The 12,189-nt window shown below is 44.5% G+C and overlaps 1 protein-coding gene across 2 annotated transcripts; it reads right to left on the bottom strand.

Annotated features, from left to right (window-relative positions):
- Nucleotides 1-3,456: 3,456 nt before the first annotated feature.
- Nucleotides 3,457-12,021, bottom strand: PHF5A (PHD finger protein 5A). 2 transcript variants are annotated; one of them, XM_021091456.2, is made up of 4 exons: nucleotides 11,940-12,021; nucleotides 11,499-11,522; nucleotides 10,837-11,003; nucleotides 3,457-4,116 (listed from the first exon to the last, which is right to left on the bottom strand). In XM_021091456.2, exons 1-4 carry the CDS (start codon nucleotides 11,989-11,991, stop codon nucleotides 4,027-4,029), a joined length of 333 nt encoding a protein of 110 aa, XP_020947115.1. In that variant the 5' UTR covers nucleotides 11,992-12,021; the 3' UTR covers nucleotides 3,457-4,026. The 2 variants fall into 2 exon arrangements, with proteins under 2 accessions (XP_020947115.1, XP_020947116.1); XM_021091457.2 differs by lacking the exon at nucleotides 3,457-4,116 and adding an exon at nucleotides 9,433-9,626.
- Between the last annotated feature and the right edge of the window lie 168 nt (nucleotides 12,022-12,189).

The raw sequence follows: 12,189 nt of genomic DNA, 5'->3' as shown, positions 1-12,189 counted from the left end.
GGTGTAGGTTGTAGATGTGGCTTGGATCTGGCGTTGCTGTGGCTCTGGTGTAGGCTGGCAGCTATAGCTCCAATTAGACCCCTGGCCTAGGAATCTCCATTTTTAAGGCAGGTGTGGCCCTAAAAAGACAAAAAGATAAAAAATAAAAATTGGAAGATTGTGCAAAAATATCTTAATTTGCCACTTGTCCTAAATTTAAAAGATCTGGTGGAATTCCACTATGGCTCTGCGGTAATGAACCTGACTACTATCCATGAGGATGTGGGTTCAATCCCTGGCCCTGCTCAGTGGGTTAAGGATCAGGTGTTGTGGTGAGCTGTGGTGTAGGTTGCAGACAAGGCTTGGATCTGGAATCTGGTATTCATGGGGCTGTGGTGTAGAGCCAGTGGCTACAGCTCTTTTTGGACCCCTCCCTTGGCCAGGGAACTTCCATATGCTGCAGGTATGGCCCTAAAAAGACCCTCCCCCCTCAAAAAAATCTGCTAACACTGGGCATTCAAGCTGGCAATTATCTGGAGTTGAATAGCAGCTGGTTACCTTTGCATTCTGTTTCCCTGGTCCCTACCACTCTGTATGGTCCCCCAGACGCTGAGGTCGAGGGCCACATACGAATTATCATCATGTTTGGGCTATTCTTACACCTCTCCCTTTTAATCACTTACATTAATTACCCAGACTCTTGAATTTGCAGCCCCCTTTTCTCTTCAGTGTAGTGTGGGTGTGTTTGTTTTTGGCCATGCTTGTGCCAGGCAGAAGTTCCTGGGTTAGGGATTGAACCCATACCATAGCAGCGACCTGGGCCAGTGCAGTGATAGCACCAGATCCTTAACTCACGAAGCCACACGGGAACTCCTATAGTAAGTGTTTTGAGTGGCTGCAGTGGAGGGAGAGGTAAAAGGACTCAATAATTTTTTTTTTTTTTTCTTAGGGTGGCACCTAAGGAAGTTCCCTGGCTAGGGGTTGAATGGGAGCTGCAGTTGCTGGCCTACACCCCAACCACAGCAACATGGGATCTGAGCTGAGTATGAGACCTATACTACAGCTTTGGGCAACGCCAGATCCTTAACCCACTGAGTGAGGCCAGGTACAGAACCTGCATCCTCATGGATACTAGTTAGGTTTGTTATAGATGAGCCACAATGGGGACTCAAAGTGATATTTTCCCCAACAGAGAATTTGGTACTGTCATTACTGGGGTTTTCTGGCTGTGCTTTCAGCATGCAGAAGTTCCCAGGTCAAGGACTGAACCCCGCCACAGCAGTGTTCTGAGCCACAGCAGTTATATCACTGGATCCGTAACCTACTGAGTCACCAAGGAACTCTGGTACTATCATTATTCCAATTTTTTTTTTTTTTTTGTCTTTTTAGGGTTGCACCCATGGCATATGGAAGTTTCCAGGCTAAGGATCAGGTCGGAGCTACAGCTGGTGTGACCTGCACCAAGGCCACAGCAATGCAGGATCCTTAACCTACTGAGTGAAGCCAGGGATTGAACACGCATCTTCGTGGATACTAGTTGGGTTTGTTAACTACTAAGCCACAATAGGAACTTCCCATTATTCTAGTTTTTAAAATGAAAAGAGTTTATTCTAAAGTCTAGACCAGACACTAAGGATTTGAACTTGCCATGTATTTTATCTAAGTTATTCTTATTCATTGTATCATTCTCTTGGCCTCTGAAAGTGAAGGAATTGAGAATGGGATTATAAAGTTAGGTGATAGAGGGACAGAGTTGAGTGGAATTCGCTGGGCTGAGGATGAACTTGCCCTGTGGCTGATCAGTGTGGAAATCCTATCGGGTATTAATTTTAAGCTCCTTTACAAGACCCTCTAGAGGTGTACACACGGAGGTCCATGGGGCACAATTAAGGTGGTGCTTTGCTGAAACTAAGTAGTAGCTTTTCAAACATTTGTAGATGCAAGTTGTGGACCAACTGGTTAATAAACAAAAAAACTCCCCCCCCCCCCACTTTTTAGGGCCATACCGCAGCATATAGAGGTTCCCAGGCTAGGGGTCTAATCAGAGCTGCAGCTGCTGGCCTACACCACAGCCCCAGCAATGTATAAAACAAAAATTTTAAATTGACTCGTTTAGCAAAGCAAAACATTTTAACTTATATTACACATTAAAGTTACTGCAGAATCAGTGACAGATTCTAGTTATATTCTGAAAACAATCTAGCAGCTCTTGATCTGCCATAATTCACCTGAAGCTTTAGAACTGCTCAGACTCTCCAGACACATCACCCTGTTCGAATTGTTTTTCTCTCATACAATGGCCCTGTCTTCCCCACCACCTTTGCCTGTAGGTCCTAACACAGCCTTCAAAACCCACTTTATTACCTGGTTTCTATGATTTCAATTATTCACTCAATACTGAACACCTGCTACCTGCTGGGCAGAAGAGACTTGCTTCCTACTGTCATGGAACAGTCTAGTGGATGCGAGTCAATAATTACCAAATGCTATAAGCAAAATGCTCACGGTGCTACGTGGGAGTGTAACAGGGGGAACACAGATTGGGGGTCAGGAGAGGCATCTTTAAGGAGCTACTTAGCTGCAGTCTGAAGCAAGAGTAGGAGTTAGCTGAGCAGAAGGGAAGCAGAGCTTTAGATGTAAAAGGTAAAAAGCACCGAGGCAGGAAGGCAAAAGGCAGTTTGAGGAACTGAAAGGAGCCCACGGGGCACCCTCTGGCTATGGACTTTCCCTAGCCTTCCTGAGGTGCACCGGGCACCGCCCAGAACCCTTCCTTATGCGTCCCCTGGGTTACACTGAGTTGTTTCTGGCAAGCTTACTAAATTCCTTGAAGGCAGAGATTATCTTAATTCTATTCTGGATACTCAGTACATCATAAATAAGTTTTGTTGATTCAAGACAAAACCCCAAGAAGATTCTCATCTCGTTCCCTGGCTCTGCCACTAAGTTGCAGTGTAACCTTGGGCCAGGCCCCTGCAATCTGCAGGACTCAACCTTTTCCAAATCCAAAGTGTCAAAGACTTAATTGGCTGGAAGTCTCAAATTATGAATGTGCTTCCTCAGAATAATGTGCTTATTGCCCCTTGTAGACATGCAGGTACACCTCAATTTGAATTTTCTTAAAACCATGACCAAAAAAAAAATTCCCCTAACCCCCCATATCCTTAATGTGAGTATGTATGTACTTTATAAAGCAAATCAAGTTTAGTTCCCCTAACTCACTGATTTGAATATATTTGTCTCATTCCCTTGACCATTAGTGGAATCCATTTCATCAATTAAAGTTTGACAAGTAAAAATAGCAAGTTTCTAAAAACAACTTTAGTTTACCTTATGATAAAAGGCATGGGTAGTTTTGCATTGCTGCCAGTGGTACTAAGAGAACAAGCTGCTTAATGAATCCGGGTCCCTCTATTTTGAATCACAGATTCCTGGGTGACTAAAATTAATTCCTAGAGTTAAAATTGGGAAGGGAATGACTTCCAGAAAATAAACAGCTACTTTATTGATACAATAGCAAAAGAAAGGGTTTCCAATTTCTTAGAAGAAAAATAACATGAGCCGGAAGCGCATGGTAAATGTTACAAGGTGAAATGCCCACATGTGCTGTTCTGAGACTCCCCGTGCGCTGCTCTTGTTCACCGAGGACGACCACCGTCAGAGCTGCTGCAGAGACAGGCTTCTCACTGCAGAGGGCACTATGGTCAAGGCCTCCAACAGAAGACGGAAATACCACTCCGTGTTAGAGCTTTTGGTGCAGAGGACTTTTCGATATGGGTAACACAGCCTTGCTTCATGAATTCAAGGGACACCATGAACTAATCTATCCAATTTTTCGGGTACAGTCTGCCAGAGTGTCCTGTGAAGAATCTGTTTTCCATTCCTGCCACGTCTGGGTGAGAAGAGGAAGAGGTGGAAAGGTGCCAAGGTCTTCACAGGCAATTCAGGTGATGCGCTGGGCGCCACTCCCTTTCTGCTGGCAGTAGTAGGTATTTCTTCTGGCAGCTGCAGCAGCTTGGGGGGGGGGGGGAGAAAGAGGCAACCCACCAATCACCTTTTCTTGAAGCCGTATTTTTTGCGTTCATAGAAGAGATCTGTCTTAGAGCTCCCCAAATTGACAATCTTTGGGCAGCCATCTCGCTGGAAAACAGAAGAGAGAAGACGTTAAGTCTCTGAGCTTGAATTTGAAGGAATTTAAGATAAAAAACTTTTGGATTAACAGTTTAGCCATTGATCTTACTAGTTCAGTTATCCTATTCGATCAAGTATTTACCAAGCACCTAGAATGTTGACTCTTTTGTTGCTAATTTGATACAGTTGAAGTAGAAGCTAAAAATCTGTAAGGTGTCCAAAGGATTTTCTCCAAGTGAGAGGGACAATATGGTCATGACCATCTAAAGATCAAGGAGTTCCTGCTGTGACTCAACAGGATCAGAGGCATCTCTGCAGTGCCAGGATGCAGGTTTGATCCCCAGCCGGGCACAGTGGGTTAAATGATCTGGGGTTGCCACGGCCACAGTGTAGGCCACAACTGTGGCTTGGATCTGATCCCTGGCCCAGAAACTCCATGTGCCATGGGGAAGCCAAAAAAGAAAAAGAAAAAGAGAAAAAAAAAAAAGACCAAGCTCTCTAGCTCCCTTTCACTGTCCTAAGAAAGGACAGAACACCAAGGAGAGAAAACTAGACTTAAGGAAAGAGTACCTTGCATTTTACATATCACAGAATACTGAGTTTGATGTGTCCTTATTAATTCACTTAATTTGACACATGGTCTTGGGGGAAAAGTGCTCCTGTGCTAGACATGGCTGTTGAGAGTCCACATCCTGACCTGTAATGACATGCTCCCCTGGCCACTTCGCAGGTGTAAGTTTCAGTGAAGCACCTGGGAAGCTGTGTTCTGCAGGAAATGATGACTGCTTTAGTTGATTTTGGATGAGGGAGGAAAACTGGGAGAGTTGCTACTGGAAGAAATCTTCCTAGATCTGATGACTTTTATTAAACATCGAAAGTGAGGTGGTTTTGTACAGCAAAGGAAACCATAAAAAAACCAAAAAGACAATCTAAGGAATGGAAGAAAAGTTTCAAATGACGCAACTGACAAGGGCTTAACCTCTAAAATATACAAACAACAGCAAAAAAAAAAAAAAAAAAAAAACCCCAACAATCCAAATGAAAAATGGGCAAAAGACCTGAATAGACATTTCTCCGAAGAGGATATACAGATGGCCAATAAGTACATGAAAAAATGCTCAACATCACCTAATTATCAGAGAAATGCAAATCAAAACAATGAGGTACCACCTCACACCAGTCAAGAGTAGCCATCATTAACAAGTCAACAAACAACAAATGCTGGAAAGGATGTGAAGAAAAGGGAACCCTCCTTCACTGTTGGCGGGAATGTAAACTAGTACAACCACTATGGAAAAAAGTATGGAGGTACCACAAAAAACTGAATATAGAACTACCATATGACTCAGCAATCCCACTCTTGGGCATATATCTGGACAAAACTTTCATTGAAAAAGATACATGAACCCCTATGTTAACTGCAGCACTATTCACAATAGCCAAGATAGGGAAACAACCCAAATGTCCATCGACAGACGATTGGATTAAGAAGATGTGGTACATATACACAATGGAATACTACTCAGCCATAAAGAACAAATTAATGCCATTTGTAGCAGCAACATGGATGGAATTAGAGACTCTCATACTAAGTGAAGTATGTCAGAAAGAGAAAGACAAATACCATATGATATCACTTATATCTGGAATCTAATATACACCACAAATGAATCTTTCCACAGAAAAGAAACTCATGGACATGGAGAAAAGACTTGTGGTTGCCAAGGGGGAGGGGGAGGGAGTGGGAGTGGGATGGCCTGGGAGTCTGGGTTAATAGATGCAAACTACTGCATTTGGAGTGGATAAACAATGTTATCCTGCTGTTTAGTACAGGCAACTTTATCTGGTTACTTGTGATGGAACATGATGGAAGATAATGTGAGAAAAAGAATATATATGTACAACTGGGTCACTTTGCTGTACAGTAGAAATTGACAGAAGATTGTAATCAACTACAATGGAAAAAATAAAAATCTTAAAAAAACAAAGTGAAAGGTGGTTGCTTCCTGTGACACTGGGCTATAGAAAGAACCAATGAATCAAGTCCTTAGACATCTCATTTCTAATTCAGTTGATTTCTCTTTTTGGGGACTGATATCAACACCTTACAAAATTCTCTGAAAACACACAAAGCCAACACTAAATTTCATTATTTTCTAGAAAACAAGTATCATGTATTGTGTTGAGAACTACTATCTGCAGAGCTCAGTAAGCTGAGGGAGCCAGGCTATGGGCCAGCCCCATCAATTGCTTGCTAGGTGATGTAATCTGTACTGAGAGTCAGGTACAGACGCAGGAACAGCTGCCTCTCTCAGCCCAAGGTGCTGGCTATTAAACATGACAATGCTCTGAGCCCTTTAGGGTTGCTATGAAGTCCTATGGTATGATGACAGCCTCTGTAGGCTTACTATGCCTTAGTAACTTGCGTGACTGTGGGCGAGCCATTCAGTCTGGATTTGTATCCCCCAACTGTAGAGTGTCAGGTCAGTGTTTATAAAGCCCCAGAGGAGTTCCCGTCGTGGCGCAGTGGTTAACGAATCCAACTAGGAACCAGGAAGTTTCGGGTTCGATCCCTGGCCTTGCTCAGTGGGTTAATGATCCAGTGTTGCCGTGAGCTGTGGTGTAGGTTGCAGACACGGCTTGGATCCCGCGTTGCTGTGGCTCTGGCGTAGGCCGGTGGTTACAGCTCCGACTGGACCCCTAGCCTGGGAACCTCCATATGCCGCAGGAGCAGCCCAAAAAATAGCAAAAAGACAAAAAAAAAAAAAAAAAAAAAAGGGCATCCCATGGGCAAGAACCAAAACTTCCCTATGGTTTAGGAAGTTGAAGAGTAAACGTGTGAATTAATTTTGAAAAGTATCAAATATTTTTTGCATCTGTCTAAAGGCTTTGCTGTTCACTTAAATGGGGAGAAGGACTCCTTAACCACCCACCCTGAGAAGAGCACTACAGTGAGGGAGGGGTTAGAGTAAGCACTGAGTTAACCATTTAACTTCCATGTGGATGACAACATCTCTGACATTATAGTGGTTTGTGATCTAAAGCTCAGCCCTACCCGGCAAAATCTTAATCCTTAGTGTTTAATTCCCCTTGTTAGGGAGAAATTTTTTTTTTTTTTGTCTTTTGTCTTTTTGTCTCTTGTTGTTGTTGTTGCTATTTCTTGGGCCGATCCCGCGGCATATGGAGGTTCCCAGGCTAGGGGTTGAATCGGAGCTGTAGCCACCGGCCTACGCCAGAGCCACAGCAACGAGGGATCCGAGCCGAGTCTGCAACCTTCACCACAGCTCACGGCAACGCCGGATCGTTAACCCACTGAGCAAGGGCAGGGATCGAACCCGCGACCTCATGGTTCCTAGTTGGATTCGTTAACCACTGCACCACGACGGGAACTTCTGACGGGAACTCCCGGGAGAAATTTTAATTTAAATTAGATTTTAACTTTTCTCCTTAGGAGGGCGGGATAGTGGAAAAAAGTTGAGAATCAGTGAGTTAGATCAGGATTCTAATCCTTTATCTGCCACTTACTAATCACGTGACCTTGGACTAAGCTGCTTAATATCTCTAAGCCATTCATTTCTTCATCTGTATGATACAGAACTTCTGGGGAAGAATGTCCAGCACAGGAGTTCCTGTCATGGCTCAGTGGTGACAACCCAACTAGGATCCATCAGGACTGAGGTTCGATCCCTGGCCTTGCTCAGTGGGTTAAGTATTTGGCATTGCTGTGAGGTGTGGTATAGTTCACAGATGTGGCTCAGATCCTATGTTGCTGTGGCTGTGGTGTAGGCCTGGAGTTGTAGCTGTAATTTGACACCTAGCCAGGGAGCTTCCACAAGCTGCAGGCTGGCCCTAAAAACAAAAAACAAACAAAAAAGAATGTCCAGCACAGTACCTGGAGCCATAGCAAGAGCTCTAAAAATATGTGTTTTCTGGCTGGGAGAGTTGAGGAAAATGGTTAGGTAAAAGAGTCAGGCGTGAAAGGAGATCACTACGATGCCACAATCTAAGCTACAAATTGGTTCTCTGGCAGCAATGCCCACACATATTGTCCCTGACTCCTGAGTATTCTTGAGGCTTTGAGAAGCTACAGAGAACACCCAGCTTAGTTTACTGGTCTAATTCCCCTGTAAATTATGGAAACTGCAGGAAGAGAACAATCATGGGGGGTGCTTTGGCCGTAGGAAGATTTCTGCACAGCAAAGTGTTAGGCACTTAATCTACATGAAGATCTGTAAGGCTGAGAGGCTGGAGCATGTCCCTGGACTGTTTTGTGTTCTTTGGAAACTACTGCTGAGTAAATGTGAGGTAGATGCCATATCAAATGTCCTCAGAACATTCCTGTATAATGTGAAGTAGGAAAAGTGGTGAATCTAGAATAATTCTCAGCGACAGAATGAGGCATAAGGAACTAAAGATATCAGGTCACACACTACTTGCGGACGAGTCAGACAGCAATTAACATTTATTAAGCACTTTCTGGTTGCAAGCACATGCCTGATGAGAACTCTAGTCACAAGAGTTCCTTGGTGGCTCAGTGGGTTAAAGATCCAATGTTGTCACTGCTATAGTGCAGGTTTGATCCCTGGCCCAGGAACTTCGAAATGCCGGGGATGTGGACCAAAAAACCCTAACAAAACAGAGTTCCCATCGTGGCTCGTTGGTTAATGAACCCAATTAGTATCCATGAAGACGTGGGTTTGATCCCTGGCCTCGCTCAGTGGGTTAAGGAGCCAGTGTTGCCAATGAGTTGTGGCGCAGGTCGCAGATGCAGCTCCGATTTGACCCCTAGCCTGAGAACTTCCATGTGCTGTGGGTGTGGCCCTAAACAAACAAACACCTATAACAACAAAACACTCTAGCTACAACCATGCAGAAGTTCCAGAGAATGTTGTCCTTAATGGACTCTTCCACTAGTTTTAGCTAGTTTAAGGACAGTTTTTATTTTCTCTCCAGTGCTCTTGTCTCACCATAGAATATATAGAGACTTTAAATAAGTACCAAACACCTACTATGTACCAGACACCCTGTAGGGGGAACGCTTACGGATGACTTACAGGGGTAGCGACAAAAATGTGGACCATACTACAATACACGCAGGGATTATACTTTGAACTGAGGAAAAGGGGAGACAAACACAAAAACCAAGCTTCTTTCTGTAAAGGGAGTGTAATCTACCTGGTGGATCAGATCAAACAGGTATGATATGACAATCAAAAGTAAACACAAATCAGAGTTTAGGACAGGAGAATGTTCACATCACCAAGGGAAAATTTGTCTTTGGTACTTTATGATCTTTCTCATCTCCCTAAATAAGAGAAGACTTAATGGTGTAAAAAAAAAGTTTTATTTGGTGTGACATGTCCCACTTATTAAAGGTAGACAGGATCCAAATGTAAAGATTGCTGAGTTGCTTCTCGTCAACCAGGCACATCCCACCAAAAGGACCATAAGGTGTATTGCAGCTATCACCAGGTTTAGACAGACAGCCGGGGCTTGCCCCTTATTAGCTGCAGGACAGACTGTAAAAGGGGGATAGTAATAATCCCTATTTAACAAAGTTACTGTGAAGAATATGGAAGATAATACCCACATAGAAACTACCTATTCTTTGCACAAGGAAAAATTAAGAAATATTTTATCTCATGCCTTATCCTAGATTAGGTAACCAGATACCTTATAATAAATAGTCTACTGGTACTATATCACATTTCCTTTTATTTATTGTGTCATATGAATAAAAGCTGATTAACCTCCCCTACCCCAAGCCTGCTTTTGGAATAGATCTACAAGCCCTCTATCCTGGCTCAAAGAGTTGAATAAATAGCCACTGGCACCGGAGTTCCCGTCGTGGTGCAGTGGTTAACGAATCTGACTAGGAACCATGAGGATGCGGGTTCGATCCCTGCCCTTGCTCAGTGGGTTAAGGATCCGGCGTTGCCACGAGCTGTGGTGTAGGTTGCAGAGGCGGCTCGGATCCTGCGTTGCTGTGGCTCTGGCGTAGGCCAGTGGCTACAGCTCCGATTTGACCCCTAGCCTGGGAACTTCCATATGCCACGGGAGCGGCACAAAGAAATAGCAAAAAAAAAAAAAAAAAAAAGCCACTGGCACCAAAAAAATGTCAAGGGGCAAAAATGCCATGAGCAAGAATTACAATCAATTCTGCAAAATCAACCAAAGGCACTCTCTAGCCACTCAGAGCTGAAATGAACTTGAACTGTCCCAAATTCAAAAGTCATCACATCTACCCTAACGTTCCTTAATGGTAGCACAAATTAGTGACTTCTGCACATCATGCACTGTGGTATGATTTAAAAATGCAGCATAGTTTCTGGGGGGAAAAAAAAAAAAGAGAGAGAAAGTTCCTTTGTGGTGCAGTAGGTTAAGGATCTGGCATTGCCGTAGCTGTGGCACAGGCCACAACAGCAGCATGGTTCATCCCTGGCCTGGGAGCGTCCACATGTGGACACAGCCAAAAAAAAAAAAAAAAAGAGAGAGAGAAAGACATCAAATTGCCAGTGTTGACAAAAATTTGCTTTTCTCGCCTTTGTGTACTTGATGCAAAATAACTACCTTTTGTTGGAGTACACCCAGTTTGGTTTACAGAACTTGAAAATTATAACCTAGGTGACTGGCTGAACAGCCATCTCCTGACCATAGGAGTCTGCTGTGGATGGCCAAGTGTTCCTAAACGAAAGGAAAGATCAGAGGAAAAGCTTAGTATACACTCACATCCTTCTCCTGGATGGTGCACTCCTTACAATAATAGGCATCTGAAACTCCCGGGCCTCCGCAGATCACACAGCGCCCCTGGTAAGAGCCATAGTTACACTCGTCACATATGCGCACCAGGGTGCAGGGACGCACGTAGGAGTCACAGATCACACACTTGCCATCACCTGTAAGGAAAAGAGGTTGAATTACGCCCACTTGCAAGTACCTCAGGTCCTCTTCCTGCTATGGGTAAAAACACTATGTCCTTCTGACAGTGACTTTAGCCCTCTATTTTGGCATTATAAAATTGGTTTACCTAGCGTCCATTTCTCAATCTCCCCAACACATAGGAAAGCTAATCAATTAATATAAAGGGCTTAGAATAGCAGTCGGTAGATAAGTCTATATAATTGACTGGCAGAATGCTGTGTGTGTTGGGGGCAGGGTCATGCTACTTCTGGTCCAAAGCTAGAGGTTTTGTCAAAACCTAAATACAGTGCCTAAAATGTACAAGTTGGAGCGGGAAGGTGGCCTTTAGTTGCAGTCTGGCTTTGTATTAACATGCTTCCAATCATGTCTATCCAAAGCCCTCTTCGTGGCACCGCTGAAAATGTCCGTTGCTGCCACTATAGAAGCTGAGTGGGAGGGGTGGGCTGTTTGGAGAAGCGTGTTCCACTCACATTTTTCACACAGTCTTCCAATGGCTGCAAGATCAAAGGTGATAAAGAGTACAATTAGGATTAAGGTTTAGAAGAGGGGACAAAAGCCTCGAGCTTGAGTTGGGGACAGGTACAGGGTCTGCAGTGAGCCCTGAGAGGTCTTAACCATCGTATTCTCATAAACTTCAATCCGAACCAAATCCGCACCCTCGTAAGACCTCCCAGGTCCTGGGAAAACTGAGAATTTCTCTATCTCCGCAGCCCCTCTCCAGCTCTCAGCACGCGCGCCCCCGCCCCCCTTTCATCTGAGCCCACAAACCCACGCGCTCCTACACTACCGGCGGCGAGGCGGGAAACGGGGCGCCTCCGAAGCAACACCCTAAAGGAGTAATGGGAACCCCGGACTCTTAAGGTCCTAATACCATCCCCACCCAAACAGCCGGGGGCAGAAGACCGTCTCACCAACACCAGCCTGCTTGCGGCAAAAAATCAAGTCCGGGTGATGCTTAGCCATCGCTCGCGCTCAAACCACCGGAAGCTTAGGGAGCTTCCGCCAGACCTTTAACCCTGATTGTTCCTGCCTCCTGGTCGCCCTGATTGGTTCTCTAGGCGTCCATCAGCGTTTGCAATCTCTGCACCAAGCCCCGCTCGTTCTCGCGTGATCAAAGCACTTAAATTCCGAAGACGAATTCCCGTTGGCAGTGGGGGAGTC

Source organism: Sus scrofa, chromosome 5, assembly GCF_054392235.1.
Source record: "Sus scrofa isolate SSC_HxYL_T2T_F1_AM1 chromosome 5, Sscrofa_HxYL_maternal_Yorkshire_Landrace_v2.0, whole genome shotgun sequence".
Classification (NCBI taxonomy): domain Eukaryota; kingdom Metazoa; phylum Chordata; class Mammalia; order Artiodactyla; family Suidae; genus Sus; species Sus scrofa.
This window is presented reverse-complemented; position numbering and strand designations above follow the sequence as displayed.